The 26,321-nt window shown below is 33.2% G+C and overlaps 1 protein-coding gene across 4 annotated transcripts in view; it reads left to right on the top strand.

The window, feature by feature from the left end:
• CadN (neural cadherin) overlaps window positions 1-23,189 on the top strand; it is a 193,605-nt gene extending 170,416 nt beyond the window's left edge. For 2 of the 4 annotated variants that reach the window (XM_089216484.1, XM_089216486.1), the window contains exons 17-38: window positions 1,192-1,307; window positions 4,655-4,819; window positions 5,269-5,406; window positions 5,497-5,683; window positions 6,283-6,516; window positions 6,642-6,814; window positions 6,906-7,055; window positions 7,560-7,865; window positions 8,132-8,405; window positions 9,092-9,300; window positions 9,671-10,003; window positions 10,085-10,291; window positions 10,739-11,216; window positions 11,716-11,858; window positions 11,994-12,254; window positions 12,590-12,937; window positions 13,498-13,798; window positions 14,342-14,531; window positions 14,840-15,081; window positions 15,983-16,186; window positions 16,850-17,014; window positions 18,124-23,189. In XM_089216484.1, coding sequence (XP_089072610.1) covers window positions 1,192-1,307; window positions 4,655-4,819; window positions 5,269-5,406; window positions 5,497-5,683; window positions 6,283-6,516; window positions 6,642-6,814; window positions 6,906-7,055; window positions 7,560-7,865; window positions 8,132-8,405; window positions 9,092-9,300; window positions 9,671-10,003; window positions 10,085-10,291; window positions 10,739-11,216; window positions 11,716-11,858; window positions 11,994-12,254; window positions 12,590-12,937; window positions 13,498-13,798; window positions 14,342-14,531; window positions 14,840-15,081; window positions 15,983-16,186; window positions 16,850-17,014; window positions 18,124-18,239 — 4,940 coding nt within the window. In that variant the 3' untranslated portion in view covers window positions 18,240-23,189. Of the gene's footprint in view, window positions 1-1,191; window positions 1,308-3,294; window positions 3,460-4,654; window positions 4,820-5,268; window positions 5,407-5,496; window positions 5,684-6,282; window positions 6,517-6,641; window positions 6,815-6,905; window positions 7,056-7,559; window positions 7,866-8,131; window positions 8,406-9,091; window positions 9,301-9,670; window positions 10,004-10,084; window positions 10,292-10,738; window positions 11,217-11,715; window positions 11,859-11,993; window positions 12,255-12,589; window positions 12,938-13,497; window positions 13,799-14,341; window positions 14,532-14,839; window positions 15,082-15,982; window positions 16,187-16,849; window positions 17,015-18,123 lie in introns of all 4 variants that reach the window. The other 2 variants (XM_089216482.1, XM_089216485.1) reach the window with 1 other exon arrangement.
• Window positions 23,190-26,321: the final 3,132 nt, after the last annotated feature.

The following is a 26,321-nucleotide window of genomic DNA, read 5'->3' as shown; positions in this document are numbered from 1 at the left end:
AAAAATTATGCCATATGAGAATCATAACGATCATGTTACAACCAGAGTTTTCAGGATTCACATGAGAGTTTTTTTCTAAAAATTGGTCATTCGGTAACAATGATGTTGTTGAGTTAACAACTGAGAAAAAATGAATTTGAATATTTTATAAAAAAAAGTTCAATTCCGGTAAAAGTCATCCATAACAAATAATAATATTTAATCGCTTTTCCAACCCTGTAATGTATAAACCAGGGGTGGTTAAACCACGGCTCGTAACATTTTATCGTAAGATACAAAATACTCGTATATAAGAGAGAACCTATTGAGAATCTTTTTCCTACTTTATTCAATCTTAAATTTTTTTCAATATTAAGGTTGGATTTTAATGCAAATTTAATTTTTTTTTGTATGCACTAGAACAATGCTTCCCAAGCACAAAATTATAGTTTGGTGAATCAAAGAATTAAAAAAATACATTTTTTTAACCTAACCTATTGTTTGAATTTATGTAGGTACATTAAATTATCTCTTCAGACTGTGTACTTTACACCGTTAAATGAATAAACCGACCGCAACAATCACAGAACCATTTAGGTTAAGTTCGATAGTATAGATAATATAATTTACATAAAATAACACATTTTTTTAAACATTGGTTTAGAGAATAAAATAATTTTTTCTTTGTGCTTCAAGTGGCGTGCTTATTGGGTGAATATATTTACCTACTCGTCAGAAAAACATATTATTATATTATATGATTATATTTTATAAATTAATATTATATTAAATATTTCTTGTAACAATCGTATTTTATATTATTGCATAGGTATGGATCATATGAAATATGAAATATTACATTAAAATAATGTATGTAAATGAAATATAATTTTATAGTAGTTTTTTTTGCTAAGTGGAACTTGCACACATCTAATTTTTATATTCGTGAAATACCTTAGGCATCTCATTATTTAGAAAAATTAACTTTTGCAATTTTTTATATGCCATTCTCGTGTAGGATTCCCCGTTTTATTAGAGAATTCTTGAGGATTTTTAAAACATTAAAATCCGAACCCTGTCCATCATTAGATGGTGCTGATCGCTACTACCTCATCGCTGGCTACCATCGAATTTTATCCCATACAGACCGCGTTAAACATCGTTTGAAATCTTTGGGTTTAAAATGTTTTTTTTTTTTCGTGTCATTTGCAGCTTCCAGAATACGTTACGAAATAACGGGAGGAAATCTTGGCGGAGCGTTCGCCGTCAAAAATATGACCGGTGCCATTTATGTCGCCGGTCCACTGGACTACGAGACGAGGAAAAGGGTAAGTCAGGAAACGCATTATTGGCCACCGCTGAACTCATTTTACAAACACTAATCAAATACGCATAATAATATTATTATAGAATATTTTCGACCCTATTTTAGGTATAATGTAGTGATTTGAAACTGAGGAATGTTTCTTTTGAATTGAGGAGCGTTCTCGAGAATTATATTCGTAATAATATTTCGTCAACAACAGTAATAATAATAATAATAATAATAATGGTATTATATTAGTCATCACATTTTTTTTTCTATATCATATTTATGATTATAGTAATTATTATTTGATCATTAACAACAATAATACACTACATTATGAATTATGATTATATTATACTTATAGGTACTGATCAATAATAACAAAAATAAATAAATAGAAATTCAAATTTTTAAATTTGGAATCCTGAACATCAGTTTTGTATATTAACTACTTCAACAATAAAATAAGAGTATTTTCTCGAGAACATCCCCGTAACTCAAAAACATTTCCTGTTCACATCACTATTTAAATTAATACAGTCCCGATTGATTCCATTTTATTTTTATTTTTTTAATTATTTTATTTTATTACTTTCGTTTACGAATTCATAAAAACGCAAAACCTACACATTCCTACTATAGTTTTTAAGCCTCCTGAAATGAAAACGACATAATGTCAAAAGTACTTACGTCCTGTTTTGATAAAACTAAACTCAACTTTATGCAGGCGTCGACAGCCACAAAGTCACCAAAAAATTATCTAGATAAAATGACGGATAAATTTATTGAAATTTTTTGCGAATGAGATAATAGAAATGAAAATATTTCTTTAAATATGCTATATATGATCGATAAAAAAAAAAAAAAAACTAATTCATTTATTTAGATTAAAAAAAAAAAACAGATAATTTAAAAGTTGTATTTGTAAAATATAATTTTTGCACTCTTAAATACGTGTGTTTTTCGCAAATAATACACAACAAAATTACTACACCAATAAATATTTAACAATGTAACTTATCTAAAAGGGCACAAAGACTCGGAAAGATTAAACACCTCTAGCACAAAAATAAAAAATGAATAAATAAATATGTATATACAAAAATCAAATTAAAAATTTTGTCATAAAAAGTTATCTCGAATTAGCATTTTGCTCGAATGCTAAACAGATAATCAAAAAAAAAAACTTTATTTCATCTTGATAAACGCACAACACTATAAGTCTAATATTAATCACATAAATTAATAAATCAACATGTTCACAGTCTACTAATGTCAAATGGATTCACTTTTATTAATTATTATTTTATACCGAAAAGTCATGCATTTCCAGCGGAAGGAAAATTTGGAAAAAATTAATATTTTCGAAAACCCCACTTTTACCATTTCGGCACATATTTTGTACACGACAAACAAATAATAAGTCTAAACGCTGAGGAAAGGTCTTCCGATGTAAATAGTGAAAAAGCACCTACTATATGATTACTTCTATTATTGTTAGGTATCTATTTCTTTTCAAAGATTCTGTATTCGTCGCCAAAACGTTTTGACGTCTAGCGATGTTGTTATTGTAGCGTCCCATTGTATTTATAGTTATTTTACAATTTATGTCCCCATTCGTAGTGCCTGACAAACATTGGTCCGAAAATTCAATACATAGGTATACAATACATTTTTTTTTACCGAAAAACGTCGTGGTTGGGAGTAAGCTGCAACTCGCAATTATAATATCATTTTATTTTGTCCGTTTTTTTTTTTATTGTTATTATCTCCATTTTTTTTTGTCCGTGAAATTTTTTTGTTTCATTTATTTTTCAACACCAACGTTTGTCATTTTTTGTTGTTGTTTTTTCCTTTGTTTTACATTGACGATAACACTCGAGCTTTATCGCTGTAATCGAATAAACGTATCATTATATATAATATTATTATTGACAATTGTTTATGATACAATAATAATATTATGATCAAATATTTGACTTCCGACAATCACACCGTGTGCACAGTACGAATTACATCTATCCGCGTCGGACAACTTGAAAGAAAACCACACGATAGTCGTGATCCACGTGAAAGACGTGAACGATAATCCACCGGTGTTCGAACGGCCCACGTACAGGACACAGATCACGGAAGAGGACGACCGGAACTTGCCCAAACGCGTCTTACAGGTCCGGCGCGCGTTTAAAAAACGCAAATGTAGTTTTTTTATAAGTCGACTTCCCATATTGCATGCAGCATGACGTATTTCACCATGCGAAATATTATTATTATTACGTAAGCATGCTTAGGTACCAATATATTCGTACTTTAGTTGGGTCTTGAGTGCGTAGTCACAACTCAACAGCGGTCTTTGCACCGGAACGCGTTTAACGACAACGATAAAATAAAAATATATCATTGAAGGTAGCCTATACCTAGGTATATTAAACTTTGCACGAGCGGTATTCCGACCGTTAATAGTTTTAACTTTAATAATGATATGATAATAACGGTAATAATTATGACCACAATACGTACAACATGATATTATCGTGTTACACGGAGCCAGCACATTCACCCCCTTTAGTCAAATTCTGATTTTTGTTATTTTTAAATAAATACCACGTAGTCTCATAAAATTTTTGATTTTTTTCTTGAGTTACTTCTGTGTAGAACCAAACTTCTGTTCTTCAAATGAGAACCCTCCTCTTTTTTTACTGTTAATTATTTTTAGTGAATAATTAACCGTATAGAAAAAAAAAGTTTCCATTCGCGATAAACGCCTCCATGACAAACTCCTCATATTATTGGTTCATAATGGATTACATAATACAACATCAAGAATTTGAAAAATACGGTCTTTAACATCGAGTATAGAGGTATATTTAAAAATTCCAAAAATTAGATTTTGGAAAACTGCACTAGTGTGGTTGTAAAAAAAAGGATGAGCACGCTTGTGATTCCTGTACAGTATTATGTTGACACAGCATGTTTATAATAAAAATTGTAAATGATTATCGGAAAAATTCGATACATATGAATTATTTATAATATTTCATAACATAAGAGCACGTGTTGTAGAGTTTAATGATTATATTTTGTTATTTATTCGTTCGAAACGAATTCGCATTTAATTATAAACAACACAGGAGTTATATTTTAGTATATAATAATATAATCACAATATACAATGCTATACGTATAATGTATATATAAGTAATACAGAATAACAGCAGGAAAATCCCTCCTCCTCCCCCTCCTCCCGGATGAAATCAACAACAGCCCTTTTCGTCGTCGTTTTCTTCAGGCGCCCTCCGATTACAAAAAATTAAAACACAGATAAGTGTACCTACCTCTACATGTTTGCATGGTTGTATAATGTAGTACGAATTGATATTGGCCGCTTCCGACAACTTCCAAGATAGCAAAACGACGGTGGTGATTAACGTAAAAGACAAAAATGACATGCCACCCGTGTTCAACTCGCCGCTGTACGCCACCGAAATGGAAGAAGAGCTGGTCGGAGCGTATCCACACCATTTATTGCAAGTACGTATTCGCGATAGATCAAACGGACTGAGACGCCCGCCAATAGTATAACACCTGGTTGCAGTCTTGTAAAAGATACTTTTTAAATGTACCGATCCTAGCGGGTACCAATATTCGAGTACCTAATTAAAATGTATTAGAATAATTAGACTAAAATGCTTTATAAGACTGCCGGTTTATACATTTGAAGAGGTGTATTTATCCTGATTTGTTTATCGCCCGTTTGCGTATATAGATCTCGCTATAACCGATTGGATCCCCTCAGGTAAGATTACCAATTATACAGTTCTGTCGCATCCAGTTTTATCCAGCACTCGTTTATAATATTATAGTTGTAGATCATTGTTGCAATCCTTTATTTTTATTTACACGACTTAATTAAATATTTTTCGACTGTCGTCCGAAAATGTTAACGGCACCTTAACTATAATTTGTGCATTATAATATAGGTAACGGCTACCGACGGTGACAAGGATCGCCCGCAGAACATCGTCTATTTCCTCACGGGACAGGGAATTGATCCGGACAACCCGGCCAATAGTAAATTCGACATCAATCGTACGTCTGGCGAGATATTCGTTCTCAAGGTAATGAACTGACCGGGGCGATATTCGCTCACAGACACTAGAATAATATATATTTTATTAAAACGCTACGGTTGAAACATGTTTACGCAGCCATTGGACAGAGATCAGCCTAACGGCAGACCACAGTGGAGATTTACCGTGTTCGCACAAGACGAAGGAGGCGAAGGCTTAGTTGGATATGCTGACGTTCAAGTGAACCTGAAAGACATCAATGACAATGCACCGGTATTCCCGCAAGGAGTGTACTGGGGAAATGTAACCGAAAACGGAACAGCCGGTACGTAAATTAAACTGATTCTCAGGCGAGAGTAAAACTGTAAGGCTTTGGGATGATTAAAAATAGATGGTATATACCAACATAATAGTTAATACTGTTTTTAATTTCTCATCATATTAAGCAATTTAATTTTCTCCTTCTGATCAGGTAGATAGATAACAATCGAGTAATATTAATAATCATCAGTATAATACAAATCTCTCTATAGGTACATAAATATACTATTTGAAGATGGGTTTTTGATTTTTAAATCTCATATTTTTCGTATGGCTTCTGTTTGGGTTCAAAAGTTTGAAAAATTGAATTAGGTATTGCGTTATTTTAATTCAAATGTCTATAATGTGAGAAAAATAAATTGAAGCATAAAAACGTTACGTATTTGTTTTACAACATCTACCTTAATACACACAAGAGTTAACTTACCTACTTTCGATAATGAATACATTCTAGTTGATTACTCAAAATTTACTTTATTCAGTATTACTCAGATATAAAAATCCTGCACAAGATTATTTACCTTTATGACCACTATTTATTGTAAATCTTTATTATACAACGTATGTTAAAATAATTTCGTATCTTCGGGGTCATGTTTTAAGGAATGGTTGTGATGACAATGACGGCAGTGGATTACGATGACCCAGCCGAGGGCACTAACGCTAAATTGATATATTCAATCGAGAAAAACGTGATCGAAGAAGAAACCGGCACCCCGATATTTGAAATTGAATCCGATACGGGAGTTATAAAGACGGCCGTGTGCTGTTTGGACCGAGAACGCACTCCAGACTATTCCATCCAAGTGGTCGCCATGGACGGTGGAGGCCTTAAAGGTACTCGATTTGACCTATATTATAATGATATGCACAAATAACGCCGTGAATTAAGGCCACGTGTATCGACTGACTTTGTGAATGGTATTGATTTTCTGTACGACTATATTATTATTATCGTACAGGAACGGGAACCGCTTCCATCCGGGTGAAGGACATCAACGACATGCCGCCGCAGTTCACGAAAGAAGAGTGGCTCACTGAAGTAGACGAGACTGATGGATTTAATTTCCCAGAAACTCCAATATTGACGGTTACGGTGCACGATGAAGACGAGACCAACAAGTTCCAATACAAAGTGAGGCAGAATCATAATATTATTTTTGTTTTACCAACCAACTTGGCTAAAAATATCGTTATAATTACTCATTTTTTTTGTGACGTTTCAGGTAATTGAAAACAGTGGTTATGGGGCAGATAAATTCACCATGGTACGGAACAACGACGGAACCGGATCACTCAAAATCGTTCAGCCATTGGATTATGAAGATCAGCTGCAGAGTAATGGATTCCGTTTCAGGATCCAAGTTAACGATAAGGTATAATAACGTGGTAAACGTGTTCAAGTGGATGTATGTCACACCTCACACGTCATGCTTGTTAAAACTAAATTGTCAATATAAAGATATTAAGGAAAAAATTGACTAGAAATTAATGTAAATACGATACTGTACGCCACAGGAGAAAATAACATTATAGATTTTGAGTTGAGGGTTAAAGCCCAACTATAAAAATATTGAATCAACTTTTTAAAAAATTAGAAAATTTTTACACTCACTTACTCGATTTTTTATGGTGGAAATTTGGTTTTATATTGCATCTATGATTTGGTCTTTATTCATATTGTAGTGGTTTCGGTTCTTTCTAACGTGAAATCATGTTCCATATAATTTTCATCAACAATTGTTTACTATAAATATGGTAGTAATCACTGTTTATAGTTTATTTTGACTTGGCATACGTCCATTTAAATTTAAATTTTTCTTAAAATGTTGATAATATTATTTATCTATAAGTAACTAATGAACGGCGTTTATTTCTAGGGTGAAGATAATGATCATGACAAATACCACGTCGCGTATTCGTGGGTTGTCGTCAAACTGCGTGACATCAACGACAACAAGCCTCAGTTCGAACGGCCAAACATCGAAGTGTCGGTTTACGAAAACGTGGAAGTCGGAAAGAGCCTAGAAACGTTCAAAGCCACTGACCCTGACCAAGGAGGGAAGAGCAAAGTATCCTACGCTATCGACCGCGTCTCCGATCGACGACGTCAGTTCCGCATTAGTCAAGAAGGAACCGTTTCCATTCAACGGCAGTTAGACAGGGAAGAAACTCCCAGGCATCAGGTATAATCATAGCTTTATAGATATATTAGGAAGTGGATATGAATGTAATATAAACGCATTTATATAATCACAAATAACGCATTAAAAATTTATATCTCATACAGTAAAAGATTACGAAAGAAATACAAAATTTTCATACCAGTTACAAAATACTAGATTACATAGGTGGGATCCGTAATTAGAACTTATGTCTTGCTCAATATCAAAAAAAAAAAAAGGGATGAGATCTGCCAGCCTTTTTATGTTAATGTTTTTACGGGTTTCAGGTGAAAATCTTAGCCATCGACGACGGCGTTCCACCAAAGACGGCTACAGCCACCCTAACAGTGATCGTCCAGGACATCAACGATAACGCTCCGAAACTTCTTCGCGATTACCGACCAGTATTGCCAGAGCACGTGCCTGCCAGAAAAGTCGTTGAAGTCTTAGCTACCGATGACGACGACCGCTCTAAAAGTAACGGGCCGCCATTTACGTTCAGGATGGATCCGAACGCAGACGACGTGATCAGAGCATCGTTTAAAGTCGAACACGATCAAAGTACCTATAACTATTATCTTTTCCTCCTTCAACTACAGGCCCGTAGCAACACACAATCACCTGGATGGTATTGAGTCAAATTTAAGGAAAGGAGGATACATAAAAAACAGTGGCTGACTATCATTTTATTTTCACATGATATAAAATTTAATTCTCTCGATATATTTTATGACTAAACAATACAATTGAGTATGTTATTACAATAGAGCTAATTTATAATATATCCATCGTATAGATGATTCTTCGAAAAAAAATAAATTATAAAATTATAAACACTTCATTTTTTTTTTTTAAGTTGAGGCTGTTTCCCCAAGAAAATATTTATTTTTATTTTTATCACTGTTAAGGGCAGAAATTTTACTTCAATAATCTAATAGGATATACTCAGCGATTGGGTTAAGAGGAAAAAGGCAGTTCCCCTGTCCACCAATTTACGGCCTTCATCCAGGGGCGTGCTCACATGAGGATATGAAGGTGTAATACTTACCGCTCTTTGGCTTATTTTGTTATATACGATATAATATGATAAACCAACAAAATTATATTTACTGCTATTATAATGTGGTCTGAGAGTAATCAAAAATTTATATCCCCTCTTTAATAAAATTTGAGCACGCTACTGGCATAATTTACTCTATGTGTTTCAAAATAATGTTTGTAAAATAATTTTTAAAATTAATTTTCAGAGGGAGCCAACGGTGACGGTATGGCTGTCATCTCGTCGCTCAGATCATTCGATCGAGAACAACAAAAAGAATATCTCATACCAATCGTGATCAAAGACTCTGGTAATCCGGCTATGACTGGTACCAGTACTCTGACGGTCATCATTCGAGATGTAAATGATAACAAAATGCAACCGGGATCTAAAGAAATATTTGCTTACAATTACATGGTAAATGATTATTTTTAAAATCTATATTACGATTATTAATCATATATATGAAGTGTTTTACTAAAATGTTTTGAAATATATATTAAAAATATCAATATTTTCAATCTCAATCATTGCCATTTATAATAACATATTATTATCTGCCATCCATCAAAGTAAATTAATATGATAGGTACATTTTGTATAAAATAAACAACCTAAAAGACCAATAATTATACATTAAACTATAACGTTACCATACCTATATATCATTCATTATACGTGGATACGTGGGTACAAGAAAATTCGTTCTTGTCATTTCTGTTCTGTTCTCACTGTGGTGTATAATCATTATATACTAATAATATTAAATTGTTATAAACCAATTCAGGGCCAAGCTCCGGACACCGAAATTGGTCGAGTATATGTGTACGATTTGGATGACTGGGACTTGCCAGATAAAAAATTCTACCCAGACGGCACCGAACATCCTCGATTTAAGTTAAATGACACTACAGGAATGATAATGATGCGCCATGGTACGAGAGAAGGCCAATACCATTTGCGGTTCAAGGTGTACGACCGGAAGCACACGCAAACGGACATTTCTGCAAACGTCACAGTTACGGTCAAGGATATTTCACCCGAGGCGGTTATGAACGCCGGCTCCATACGTATTGCTGGCATATCGGACGAGGATTTCATTAGGATATGGAACTACAGAGTAAACCCCAAACGCAAATTGGTCGTTTGAGAGTCAGAGTACTAACACGTGTTCTTTTTTTATATTTATTTACATAAATAGACGCAGAGCTTGGTCAGGAGCAAAGCCGACAAATTCAAAGATAAACTAGTGGACATTTTAAACACGCCAAGAGAAAATATCGACATTTTCAGTGTTCAATTGAAACAAAAGTACCCCCCGTTAACTGACATCAGATTCTCTGCTCACGGATCACCTTACTATAAAACGGTGAAACTCAACGGTCTGGTATTAATGCACCGTGAAGAGGTATGGAAATTGATTTTATCACTGTACTTGCTTGTTTTATTATTAAAATTACTATGAATTATCAATCAGTTTAATAAAACAATTTTAATGATGGATAAAAAGTTATTATTGAAAATGTATAGTATTTTTAATAAACTTCTATAATATCACTGCCTTCAATATTAATACTATTTTTTTTTAATTTGAGTCCGGAGAGTTTAATAATACACTAAAAATGAATGCCATGTAGGTGCATTTTTTATCTGACTCTGCGCCTGAATACTAAGTTCCATTATCTAACAAAGGGAATTTGAATTTGAAAGTTTGAAATAGACTGAGAATACCTAATAAGAATATATGATTACCTATAGATCTATATCAAGTGGGGGAAACTTTGTGCAAATGATTTTTATTGATCTTCTACGGTATCTAAGTCATTGTTATTGATTTATTTTTTTTCCTGTTTAGATTGAAAAGGATGTGGGAATAAACATCACTATGGTGGGTATTGACGAGTGCTTGTATGAGTATGTGAACTGCGAGGGAAGTTGCACGAACGTTTTCGAAATAAACACACTGCCGTATATGGTGAACGCTAACAAGACGGCGCTGGTTGGCGTCCGGATCGACACATATGCGGAATGTACTTGCGGGGCCAGAAACTTCACGAAAATCGAAACATGCCGTTCAAGCCCATGCTTGAATGGTGGGCGATGCACGGATACCAGAAACGGACCGACGTGTGAATGCCCGAACGGCTTCAACGGACCCAGATGTCAGCAGACGGCCAGGAGCTTCAAAGGTAGCGGATGGGCGTGGTATCCACCTTTGGAGATGTGCGACAACTCTCATCTGAGTCTCGAGTTCGTCACGAGAAAAGCAGACGGTCTCATGCTGTATAACGGTCCCATCGTTCCACCCGAACCCGAAGAAACACTTGTATCAGGTATGTGTGTATCAATCGTAAAATTGAGAGCTGATAAATGTTGTTTTTTATATAAATAAATATCGTTGATATTTAAAAAATAGTGACGCCCTAAAAACTGATTAACAAGCATCCACATGTGGATTAAAAAAAAATGAACTAGCACACAATTTAATATTTAAATTAAAGTTAATATAAGTACCTACAATTTTAACATAGCTGTTATAAATTATTCTGGTATAAACTACATAATATATTAAAATATGAGCAATTTGTTTATTCAAAATAATATATTCAGGGAAATATGCCTTTACATGAAAAATTATTCAAAATAGATTATCACTAATATGTGATGGGTGCCTACATATTAATTAAATTCAAAATAAAGATAAAACTTCTTAATTCCTTCTAAAAATGGTGGATTTTTTTTGATTCAATCACCTTGTAAAAATAAGTGCTGTAAAATTGATCAGTTTATTGATGGAGGTATTAAGAAATATTATATTGTGTTTGTTTACAGATTTCATATCAATTGAGCTGGACAGGGGCCAACCACGTTTGCTCATCGATTTCGGATCTGGAACGTTGGAGCTTAAGGTTAAAACAAAAAAGAGTTTAGACGATGGAGAATGGCACAAAATTGACGTATTCTGGGACACAGAGGTACGAATTTCACTCACAAACGAGTTTGGGTGCACTTTGCTAAGCGTACATGTTTTTATTTTTATTTTAATATTTATATAATATTATATACTATCGATTGGATGATGACCCTTCAACGGATCTTTCGTTTTTCAGAATATACGTTTAGTGGTGGACAACTGCCGTTCAGCAGACATCACTGAACTGGAAGACGGTTCACATCCGGAGTTTGACGATGCCTCGTGCCAGGCCCAGGGCACAATACCACCGTTCAACGAATACCTAAACATCAATTCACCACTGCAAATCGGCGGGCGGTACGTACAAGACTTCGACCCCACCCACTATCACTGGCAATCAGCTCCGTACGGCAAAGGGTTCGATGGCTGCATCAAAAACGTCTATCACAACAGCAAGGTAACGGCATGTTGGTTGACGATGCCGATGGCAATAACTAAATTATTGCAATCGGTTTCCATTTTACGTATAATATTGTTTGTCTGACACCAAGTTTATGCGCAAATGCGTTAACAATATAAAAAGCAATTATTATGCGATGCTTTAAATTATTGCTTTTTTTTTTATTTTACATGAGTATAATATTACTCAAATCTGTGAAATCCTTCGCAAGTAGGTATTAAATCTTATTAATGATGAATCTTAGCTCATTAAAAAAAAATATATCAGCCACAGTAATGAACATAAACTATTATTAATTTTACTAACTCCTGTCGTTTAATGATGTGTTACAGCTCTATGATCTGGCTAACCCGGGACTCACCAGAAACAGCGTCGCTGGATGTCCACAAACCGAAGACTTATGCATGCAGTTGGTTGGCCACAGGTGTTCGGAACATGGATCGTGTGTAGGTAGTATGGTGGAACCTCGATGCGAGTGCAACCCCGGCTGGTCGGGCGCTGATTGCCTCACGCCCACAATACCGACCACGTTCCGGCCTCAGAGTTACGTGAAGTACGCCCTATCGTTTGACGCCGATAAATTCATGACCAAAATCCAGTTGCGATTCAGGACACGCGAAGAGCACGGCGAGTTGTTCAGAGTCAGTGACCAGCACAACCGCGAATACGCTATTCTTGAGGTGCGATATCATTACTATTATTATTGTTATTATATTATCTATGGTACTATAAATATATTTACGTGCTCCACATACAAGCAACCGTCAGAAAGAATACATTTACAATCGCTGTCTGTCATACGTATAAATTGAACTCAATATTTATTGAAATATTCAAAATATTTCTTAGCTTTAGAAGTTCTAGTAATTCACGTCTGATATGGCCTTATCCAAATTCCAAGAGATTAATATACTCAGCGTCCCCCACTTTCAAGAGATCTTCTGATTTACGTTTTAAAATGTCGTAATTCACATTTTTCTAAATTAAATATGAATGTTTCTTATTGTCTAGATTTATACCTGATTGACATTATAATTTTCTCAAACCAAAGTTCATTTCCTGGCTTTCAAGTAGGTATACATAGGCTTAAAATTTTAATGTAAAATTCAATTTGTAAATTCGGTAAAATATTTAAAAAATATGACATGAATATTATTGACATGTGAAAATTATTTTTGAAATGATAATTGCAATCTTGCTTTGAATTCATTTTTTTCATAACATTATATCCTGTTGGCAGATTAAAGACAGTAAACTACATTTCCGGTACAACTTAAACAGCTTGCGGACCGAGGAAAGAGACGTATGGCTCAGCGCCGTGACTGTCGACGACGGCAAATGGCACATAGCGAAAGTTTCAAGATACGGTTCATCGGCAATTTTGGAACTTGATGGTGGAGAAGGAAAACATTACAATGAAACTTATCGATTTGAAGGACATCAGTGGTTAATGGTGGACAAGCAAGAAGGAGTGTACGCCGGCGGAAAGGCCGAGTACACTGGAGTTCGAACGTTTGAAGTATATGGTGACTTCCAAAAAGGTAATTGGATGAAAGCAAGTGTCATCGTAAACGACCATGATATGTTTGATATTAAAAAATACTTATTCGCTATGAGTCTTTATAAAGTTATAATAAAACCTATTCAGTGAGTATTTTTATTTTACGAGAAGAGGTGACAGCAAACTGTAACTGAAATAAATGTTATAGTTGTATATAATTTGAGTCGAATCGTTAGAAAAGTGACAAAACAAGATTTATCAAGTAAATTTATAGAAATCGGTTTTTTAGTTACACAATTATTTGTACTTTATCATCTTTCTATTACAGTCATAGATACTTTTCGTTTTGTGAGTAGGTATAAAGAACAACTATAAAAAAGTAAATCTTACTAAACTGCTTATCGTAAAACATTAAGGTTCGTGTTGAATTCGTACTACTTCGTAGTATACAGTTTTGGCAATTCGAGGTACTAAAAAACTTGTGCGATTAATTTTTGATTTATACCAATTTTATGTAAACGAAACGTCGAAAATGTTGGTTAAAATTACGTATTGTTGACTGTATATTGTCATATCATTCAAGGTTGTTTGGATGACATACGTTTGGAAGGGAGATATCTTCCACTGCCGCCTGCAACCAACGGAACTCAGTGGGGACAAGCTACTATGGCCAGAAACGTCGAGAGGAACTGCCCGTCGAACAAACCGTGCGCTAACGTCATTTGCCAGGAACCTTTTGAATGCGTCGATCTTTGGAATTACTACGATTGCACGTGAGTTCAATTCATCAATACCACCTTGTTACTCATCAGTTATAATATTACGGCTATAATAACTAGTGCAGCGGGGTGATTCAAAATATTTCTTACGATTTCAATTTATAGTTGTTAATATATATATATTTTTAAATAATAAAACAAATGATCAAATTGCAAGCATGGCACTAGATGGCCTAGTAAGCCAGTTACACAGTCTATGCGGTGATGATTCGCTTTGGATAGTCCTGTAGTATTATACACTTGTAGTAACAGTGTAAAGAAACTGATTTTGTCTTTCCATATTACATATTATTATTATATAGTTGTGGAGAAGGAAGGGTCATGACTTCGGACCGCAAAGGCTGCATAGACAAGAACGAATGTCTGGACAGTCCCTGCAGAAACGGTGGTGTTTGTCTCAACCAAGACCCCAGGATCCGTTACCGTTGTATATGCCCAGACGGCTTTTGGGGTGAGAACTGCGAACTGGTCCAGGAAGGCCAGAAACTGAAACTAGGCATGGGTGCACTCGCTGCTATACTGGTGTGCCTCCTCATCATTCTAAGTAAGAACACAGTCGCAATCCACCGTCCTTATCTATACGTATAATTAATTAATGTACATTGCATTTTTTCGTTCATTTTTTCGATTCGTACGATACGTTGTTTTAGCATTATGTTTCTATCACCGACGTTGTAAGAATATATATAAAACAATTTATTTATAAACTTAACCGTAATGAGTATCACAACTCTGAAAATTATCCGATAATTAAATAAGAATAATTGAATGGTGTTGATTTGGTTTCTTCCTAACAAGGTTGAAAGTTGAAATTGAAAAATTGTTCAATTCAAATTTAAATTTAAATATTACTTTTTCTGATTTAAAAAGTTCTGAAAATTTTTTAGATTTTATAATTTTATAATTTTTCTATACCCCCTATAACTGCACAATTTCAATATAATTGTTTTTTGATTTATAATTATATTTAAAGCAACATAACTTTTTTATTTAAAATATCACTTTTACATCTTTACGACTTTACTTAGGGACGACCAATCAATTTATAATATTATAGAGCTTTTAAGTTTTGCCAAATTTTGTTTTTAAATATTTTAAAACAATCTATATAACAACCATAGAACTATTATTGTTTTGATATATTTTCTTAGAAGGTGTTTTTTTATGGATACTTAAAATCTATTTTGAAATAAAATTGAAGCCCTGATTATTAAACACAAACACCTGATTTACCAATCATTGTGTTACATGATGATGACGAGTATAATGTTATTTATTATGCATGGATATCGCCATCTCTAATGCCAATCCCTAAAATAATAGATAATATTATTATGATGTATTGTCGGTACGATAAATTCGATTTTCCAAAATATTTATGCCACTATCAACATATTTTTCCGCATTACTTGTTTGACACTTTTTTGTGATTTTCCGCTGTGCAGTTCTGGTTTTGATGTTCGTCGTGTACAACCGACGACGCGAGTCACACATCAAATACCCCGGACCAGACGACGACGTCAGAGAGAACATAATTAACTACGACGACGAGGGTGGCGGCGAAGACGACATGACCGCGTTTGACATTACACCGCTGCAAATACCCATCGGTGGGTCAATGAACAACATGCACCCACAAAAATATAAATGTATGTATTGTATGCACACTTAATTTTATTAGAACGCGCATGGCGCCGAAATTAGGTTAAGTTCTAAAACTGTTCTATATTATTTTTATTTTGTAAGTGGGTCTGGTAAGTGGGTAGATGGGTTGATTGACTCAAAATAAAATTGGCATAGACGTTTTAAAATACATCGGTGCCTCTGAGAACACGTATAGGAAAACAAATAATACCTATACCTACAAATGTGATAGTCAAGTTAATGAAGAAATGTAATCGTGTTAGTTGAGTTGAGTCAACTTTTGGAATGTTCGTAGGTATATGTAGTACGTCACAAAATTAGCAAACAGGTTTATTTCTTCTTATGTTAGTCATATTCTTGTTTAACTTTCAACGCCATTATAAGAATATCTCAAAAATGTAGGTAACCTTTGTAATACACTTTTTATGTGTACATAAAAATAAACAGCAATTAATATACTAAGTAAGTAGTACAAATAATCTCAATACAATCTTGGACTCAATATGGAAAAAAATGCAAACGGTGACTTCAACCGGTAAAATATGTTAGTTAATTTTTTTTAGTGATTGCGTTCTCCCTCAAATTGTTTTAATAATAAGTAATAACTACCTAGTTTTATTTTTTTAAATAATTGTATTGAGTACCTAACGCCGATCGGACTTTTGTAGATCCCGCGATGCCCGTGGGCGTGGAACCCAACGTCGGCATATTCATCGAAGACCACAAGAAACGCGCGGATGGCGATCCAAATGCCCCGCCGTTTGACGACTTGCGCAATTACGCTTATGAAGGAGGCGGCAGCACTGCTGGGTCGTTGTCATCACTAAACACTGGTAAATTATAAGATAAACACGTCTTAAGTATTATATCAGGGGGCCTTTTGAAAAAGATCTACCGAGAATATAATTTTTTTACTCAGAGAAGCGAGCAATCGATGAAAAAATTCAGGGGTTTTTGGTCAACTTCTCCTGGTGCCAGGCAATTGAAATTTGAAACATAGCTTACTTAAAAAATAATCTCAGAGAATGTAATTCATCCCCCGCCTTTATAATTCTCGATAAGTGTAAGCTGTTGTTTCTCTAGATTGTTAAGTTTTTAACATAAATGAAAAATTAGACATTTGTTAAAAATTAAAACAAATACGATTTATCGTTTGTTTGTTTGTGCCTATAAAAAGTTATGGCCTTGCTGGTATAAGACATATATTAATGATTTCGTGTTTTTCTCAAAAAGGAGAAATGTTATTTTTTCAAATGAAACTAAAAAAGTAAACTTGGGTGGTTGAGGGAGGCGTAGAAAAATGGGAGAGGGGGTGGAGTATAGCCCTCTTATTCACCCCGTTCTACACTTATGACTAGTGTAAGCACCCCTATATACGTTTATGTTAACCAATATTATAAATAATATAGGTTTAGGACTCCTAAATTAGGAGCTTATGGCTTTGATGGTTTTTGTCTATCCTGTTTAATTATTGTTGTGATGATCAGCTACTCAATGAATTTTTGGACTTCCAGTTTTTACTGTTATCTTTTTTGTAACAATTTTTTATTTTGAGGATATTAAAAAGCAAAAAATTTTAAGCAATATTTATTAAATACTCAGAGTAATATAAGTACTAGGAAATATGATTTCAGATCTTAATCCTTTATAGAATTTTAAGAGAAAACAACTTAAAAATTAGCAAAATGAAAAATAATATTAATTCATAAGAGTAAAGAACATATTTTGCCTATTCAATATTAATACTAAAAATAACATTTTTACCTACTTGTGATAAAACAAAAAACAATCAATCAAATACAAATTAGACAAGACCCGGCCAAGTCGGCCTATAGGCTATATAGCGTTCTACTACTGCAGATATTATTATCGGATAGAATATTATTCATGGTTACCAACGGCGTATTACAATATTAATCGCACCCTTTTGCCGCGTTCGCAGGTACCGAGGACGACCACCAAGACTACGAGTACTTGGTGTCTTGGGGTTCGCACTTCGATAAACTGGCCGACATGTACAGCCGGGACGGCGAACACGAGATGGAAGAAGAGCAGTAGAAGAGACGACGAACTGCACGTCTACAGCCGACCGTTGTGTAGATTAATGAAATATTATTATTATATACCTTCATCGTCACGACGTATCGCACGCCACACAATACACAAAGTAGTACATAATTATTATTATAGTACGCGTCGTGTCGTTTGTTCATATTATAATAATATGCATAATAATAATAATAATATTTTCGTCGTATATCTACACATACACGGGGCGCCGCTATCATAATATATAATATTAAAATATTGAACTGAAAATCTAGTCATGATTAATTTTTTTTTCTTTTTTACTTAACCCACACTATATACATTATTATTATTAGACGATCTCAACTCCCATTTTTGCTGCCATTTTATCATGATATTTATATGAAATATTATATGCTTACCGTTTATCGTTTATTGTGTTTTACCGTATAATATTATATGATACATAATAATATTATAATATAGTCCTTTTATTATTATTATACTACGCATAATCGTAGTAAGCCTCATCGTCACGGTTCCCTCCTCGTCGCCATACTTTGACTTTTCGGTTGTTTTTTTCCCCGAAAACGTTTCAATATGATTTTCCTATCGTCATTGACCCCTTTCTCGTCGATTGTATGGTTGTTTTATTATTTCATTTTTCGTACAAATACGTCGAGTTTTTTTATATACATAACACAATATTTACCTCAATATATCTATAAGAACTAATCATTTTATCATTTTTATGATTAATTTTCACTCGGAAGTTTTTACTATTTTTATTCAAACGAAACTGAGAAAAAAAATATTGTGTACGTCAAATTATTGCCATTATAGGTACTAAATATAATGTATTCAGGGCAAACGCTACTTTTTTTATTGTATGCTCAATTTCTGTTTAGATTACACAATATTATTATATAATATAGTCGTTTAACAAATATTGTATAAATGTGACACTGAATTATATTTCTAAATCGAGTGAATCAATATTATAATATACTACAGCTGTAACATAATGATATAATACAATACAATATAATCGTATAACGGTCGACAAAATAATATTATTATTATAACATCAAACGAACTTCTTCGTTCGGTCGAATATTATATAATTATGTTGTTGCATCGAAATCTTTTCGTACATATCTCTCGATGGAAAAAAAATATGAAAAAAAGCGTTTATTGCTAACGTCGTATATTAAACGTAATATTATTTTATGATATTTCACGACTATCATTTCTATTTTACGATGATAATATTGAGAAAAAAATTTGTACATTAATTGATTTGGAATCGTATAAATTATAAATCAAATTTGATAATATTAAACTAGTTCACTAAATTATTATATAAACTATTGATAATACCACATCACGATTTGTTTTCACCCTGCACGTTTATATTTTAGGATATTATATTCGACGTAAATTGATAACAATATATGTATTGTGATATAATATTCTGAACAAAATATTACCATCACCATTGTAGGTAGCTGTACTATATAATATTATTGTATCTCGTGTGCACTGTATATATATTTTGTAACGCGTACTCGACACACGTCGACACGACCACCCACCCCTCGCCAGCGACCCAACGTCCACAAACCCAAAACCCGCCAGCCACCCACATCACAGCCACAGCCACTAATTCCTTACTTATTGTTATTATATTTATATATTATTAATGTATACGTATATATTACGCGAAACGTAGACGGTATATATTATTATATACATAGAGAGAGAGATACACATTGTCCTATAGTGCGTATTAACCTGATGTTCCAATTTTATATATTATTATTATTATTATTATTATTATTAATAAATTTAAAAAATTAATACAAAGCAAAAAAAATGACAAAAAAATTAAATATTAAATTAATAATTTCGATAAGTTTACGATTAGTTTTATTTATAAATTTTAAATTTACCTATTATTATAATATATAGGTACCTATTATTATTATTATAGAATTTGTAGAATTTAATTTATCGCGACAACTTGATTATATTATATAGCATTACGGTATTTATTATTAATATTATTATGACTGTGATGTCTATATTATTATTATTATGTACATTTTATTTTGTTTTTTCGACTACTGAATAAGTTTTTGACTTGTCCGTTTCGTTCGACGTCATTAGACACCGCGCACCATCACAATACTTGTACACAATGTGTATATTATTATGTATGGCGTCAAAATGTCTACCCGTTCGTCTGAGCCGCAAGTACAGCTGTTGGTGCTGCGTTGGCCGCCGCACTGTAATTATCATAATATTATATTTAACTCTCAACCTCTTTGCGGCCAGTTTGCACTGTAATAATGATAACAATAATGTTTATTTTTTTATAACATCATAATTACAATATTAATTGTTATAAAATTATAATCATTGGAAAATTCGCATTGTACTTATTGTTAACGTCGTCGAACGCAGCGGACGTCATAATATATAAATATAATATTATGCATTTTTGTAATAATAATACTTAGCGTAATAGGTACAACTGTGTTAGGTTTGTGCATCGCACCCGAATGATCAAATTGCGTATTAATAGCCATCAAAAAGTAATTTTTATTATGTAACATAATAATAACATTTATGTAATTTCATATCGCGCGTGTGTATTATACGTCGTATTACCTACCACTACACTTTCGATATAGACATACATACATACTATCATTATTATTTTTATTGTATTCGATGTATAATAACTTTAATAAGCGAACAATAATGTTGTGTAAAAAGCAAATACTCAAATCGTGTGCGTAATTTTATAATCCGTAATAATAATGATAATAATATCGTCGACGTGTTGCAATTAGATAATTTGATATGAAATGTTGAGTACACAATATTGTTATTATTAATTCTCGTAAAATATCAATAATATACCATGTTTGTTTAACTATTGCGGTGTAGCCTATGATAATCAAAAATAAAAAATAAAAACAAATAATTATAATAATTAATAATAGGTATTATTATTATTATGTAGGTAAAATAGGCAGATACTTACTATGATAGCTGATATACCGGACATTCCATAGTTTATAATATCGCGTCCGTATACAGAGCTGCTGTAGATAGTAGATACCTCCATCTCATCGTGTCCCTTTCCGCCTATGACATATACATACGACCCTACAGCGCGCGGTATTATCCTTATATAAATGCGATAATATATTATTGTATAAATGTTATAAATTTATTTATCGTTGAACCATAGCATGATCATGATATTATCACACAAATATTTTATTGACTAGAAATCTACTTCGCCGTACCTTTACACATACTGACACTCACGCGTATTTACAATAATATTGTCGTTGCGCGACGAGTCCATCACCACTCTAAAACACGGAATCTCCCCCCCTCCCCGGACAACCTACCTGAACACCAAAGGCAGTCGAACTTTACCTGCTCGTCTCGGTCGCAGTGTCACGCACCGCGGCGTTAGGTGTACCTACTTCCGGATGGGTTTTTCGCTCTTCCGGTTTTTTGCGATTCTCCGTGTCTCCCTAACCGCGAACCGCATGATAAGACACTATAGTGAAAATCCCTCAAACACACGATACCGTATGAATATTAAAACAAAACATGAATAATCGAAACAATACGCGACTGTTTATAGTAATAATATGTTTTTGTAGATTTCAATCGTAACGCACCTACTACTTATAGTATTTGCTTTAATTTAATTTCCGGGCGGCGTCACAAAGACGCTTTGGACGTATTCACGAATTGACTAGCATAGCCTGACCTAGCCACCTAGTTAACCATCAGCTGCCCAACTGTCTGATGCGATGAATAATTCAGTCCTGCAGAGATGCTATAAACGTGCGATCGGTCATCAGTGCAGCCGGGCTTCGTTTTTCGACTAAAATAATACATTTTTAAATAACTTTTTCGACTTTTGACGAAACTTTTTGCCATTTTACGCTCCAGACCGAATATCATCCGATCCGCCATCATGACCCGAACAATTTTACCCACATTACCTATTATTGTAATACGTATCATCCCCATATTATTACGTGTCACGCGCGCGAGTACAAAATATTATACTTATATTATATTATTGTAATTATTACTATTATTACTATATGAGATTGTACCTGTGTTTTTCTATTCGAATCTGTTTTTTTACTTTCGATTTTTTCACCGAACCCTCTTTCACTCCTCCCCCCCCCACAAAAAAAAAATGTCATTACCTCCCTTCCAAGCATCTTAAGAAAGCGAATTTGCGTTTTCTTTCATAATATCAACTTCTATACATATTAAATTATTTAATAATATAAAATATAAATGCAATAAAATTGTACTCTTCAACATTTGACATCCAATCGATGATATTTCTCCACAAGTCACAACCGACACGTGTTTATTTATTTATTTACATATTATTATTATTATTATTGCGTTAGTATTATATATACATATATTTATTTCTAGTCACCCCCCACCCCACCCCAATCTTAGGGTTATAATAATATATTATATGTATAATATACCTATCCCGACTTTTGTATACCAACTGTTTGTTTATTTTTTTGTATTTTTATTTCAATGTGTAATTATTACTATGATTACATGCTAAGGCATTTTATTATATACAAATCAAGTAATATATATATTTATGTGTATGTGAATGTATATACACTTATATATATATATTTTACTGTAGACTTTAGAACATTAAGTTAATATATAATTGATATATCATATTTAAGTTGCGTGTAGTGTTAATTTTAAGAACGTCTACCTATATGATGGAGTAAAGAAAAAGGCATTAGAAAAACAAAAATCGATTTTTGAACACTCGACGTTTTCGTTGTGTTTGATGTTTTTAATATTATAATATACACATTGTAAAAACATATTACTGATGATTGATAAATGATAATGATTAGGATAATATAACATTTATAAGCATACACATAATTATTATCGCGATGCGTACGTCATCGAGTGTTTTTTATTTCACCATTGCATGTCTTCATCTTAACTTGTCCCGACCAATTAGCATAATTATTAATCATGAGGGGAGGAGGGGAAATATAATATACCACGCGATGCGATTTCCACCCCTCCTAAAATTTTAGTGGAAGTGGCCAATATGGATCGTCCCACTCCAAACATGTGAAAATGGAAATATTGTCATGTACATGGAAATATTCAAATCTAATAAAGGAATAAAAATTCATTCAAAATTGAGTTATATTTATTTATAAGATAAAATCATTTTTTTCGCGATCCAGGACTTTAAACTGAAAACATTATTTTTTTTTTCAGTTTCAAATACTATTATGGTTTGATATTTTCTGATTTCCAGCATACGTGTACCTCCCTTTTTTCCGCCATACACGTTTCCATTAAAAAAATGTGATATTTATCAAATTTCTATCAAACCAATAGTTAAATAAATGACTAAATATTAAAATGAATGAATTGAACCCTTTCCGAACCAATGGGTCACAAATACAACAACGTCGTTATCCCTCGATTTTACCAACATACGAAGTGAATTCTAAACATATTTTTATAAGAGAAACAAGAAAAATATATTAACTGGTACATAATATAGTTATTGCCTTCCAATAAAATACTCGAAATGCTTGTCTTAAGCGATTTTTCTTTTTCAACTGACTCTTGGGAACGTGTACAAGTTGAATCACAGTAGGTTCAGTGCAGATATAGTATTGAAAATCCACTATAGTTTAAATAAGTTCTTATGACCGTGTAAACAATGCAACAGGTGCTGTGGGCTGCTAGTGGATTATTGATTTATGTGCAGTTCAGAGATATTTACTGCTGCAGGAATTTCACAATCAAAATGCATAATGTAAAAAGGTTCTTACGAAAAGTCACGGCGGTCAGTGGTGTCACCGTCAAAAGTACCGAGTATACTCTCTCAATTTCTAGTTTGCAGTTGATTGAATGGTGGGAGCCCGGAGAGGGGGGCAAGACGGGGCATTTGTCCCCCTCCCCTGGAATTCAAAAATAATGTTGAACATTTTAACCTTCATTTTGATTAAAAAAAATATTTTATTGATATTATCAGTGGCGCCGAACCCTATGTTAAGGTCAGGCCATGGCCCGACTTATTTTGAAAATGTAAGATAGGGCCGCTTCATATTGACCATTTTCCTCTCCACGGTATGCTATTTTATCCGATATTAAGATGTTGGGCCTCTTGAAATATTTTTCGCCCTACTAGATTTTTAGGACTTCGGCGCCACTGGATATTATGACCCTATGGAGGTAGGTATGTCCAAAATAAAAATGATTGTAAAAGGCGAAAAGGACAAACGTTTGTTGTAATAATAATATATTCTAAATATAGGTATATTAAATGCATACAAATAACGCGACCGACGCACACACATACTGTACCGGATGTACCCGCGTACGGTCGTCGGGCCGTCGACAAACATGAACTATATAATAATTAAAACAATAATAATGATAAGAAAAAACCGTTGTCGTAATTTAACGACGGCCGAAAGTACCTAAAAATAAATCATATATAATATACAATATTAGTAGGAACGTAAGAAATTATTATTGTAATATTGTAAAATTAAATTATTTGCCATCACGCTGCCTACGTCGAAACACTTGAAACACAGACCACGCTAAATCACGTACGTATTGTACTTGCTATATTATTTAAAATTTCGTTTTATCGTCATACCATCATGGGCATCAGAAATTATTTCAAAAAACCAAAACTTAGTGATTCTTTTAATGAAGCCTCTACTGGCTCTACTTAGATTGAAATAAATAATACCGAGTCGGCGGAATTGTGTGCAGTTGAAAGTACTTCGGTTAATACACTGAAAAAAATCAGAGTGGTTTCGGTAACAAAATTGATCTGTTAAATGATAAATTGTTGCAATAACCCTAATACCGTAATACAAGCTATAGTATTTTATACATACAACCAAACGTTTTGTTACAAGTATTAATTTATCCTTGTTATTTAATGTTATGTTTTATACACTAATAAATATTACAATGTAATAGTAATTATGTATTTTGCATCTACTGCAAGAATAAAATTCTAACGGTTTATATTGTTTCGCCAAGTATAAAAATGTAAACGCAGCAAGAATGATACATACAGTGCTTGTAAACAAATAGTATTTTAGTCCTTGCAATAAGTACTAAAATGTATGGCAGCCAAAAAGATTTGTTACAATAATTATAGTTAATGTGACTGCAGTAGACATTTGTGATATTGCTGTAATCTCAACAACTATTTAGTAAAGTAAAGTACTATACAATATCCACAATTAGAGTAGCGATAACAGTATAATATTATCACAGATTATAATATAAAAAATATATATTTTTATATAATCTGTGATATTATGGGAAATCCAGGATGCGTGCGATACACGAGTCACACACACACACGCTCATACCCATTCCGCATTTTCAGTCCACCGTCGAAATCGTTTGTAGCTTTGTCCTTTGTTTATTCGTAACTGTATTTCGAAACTGTTGTCTTTTAGGGTCGGGCCACACTGCGGTACTTTCGCCGTTGAGTCCGAACGGTTTAACCGTCGGCGCTTAAAAACCGTTCGAGTGGCTGCGCCACACTATAGGCCGGCAAAACCGTTTGGTGTTTCCAGTTTTTCATTTTATTTCCACTTGGATTTTGGTGATGCACACTCGTAATTTGTTAATTTATTCATAAGTAGAAAGACCGAATCATCTTATATCCAATATATCCTAAGAATATATAATTATTTGTTTGTATTCATAATTATAAGATATAATTCTATATTGATATATATATATATATGCAGAGTAATATGTAAGTATCAAAAATATAGTTGTTAATACGTAAACATATTAATAAAGAAGTACTTTTAATAAATATAATAAATACATATTCAACTAGAATGAATTTTAACCGTGCTGTTTACCACTACAATTTACTCAAAGTAATTGCCGTTGCTGAAGCTTGTGGAGAACTAGATCCACCAAAGCAAGAACGAAAATACTGGGTGCATCCAATTAACTCTGATCGCGAAGAATCAAACAAATTTAATATATTTTATGAAA

The sequence above is a fragment of the Diuraphis noxia genome, unplaced genomic scaffold (genome assembly GCF_037042655.1).
Source record: "Diuraphis noxia isolate RWA-SAM2 unplaced genomic scaffold, SU_Dnox_SAM2 contig0001, whole genome shotgun sequence".
In the NCBI taxonomy this organism is placed as follows: domain Eukaryota; kingdom Metazoa; phylum Arthropoda; class Insecta; order Hemiptera; family Aphididae; genus Diuraphis; species Diuraphis noxia.
The sequence above is the reverse complement of the archived record's forward strand: the minus strand, read 5'-3'. Positions and strand labels throughout refer to the sequence as shown.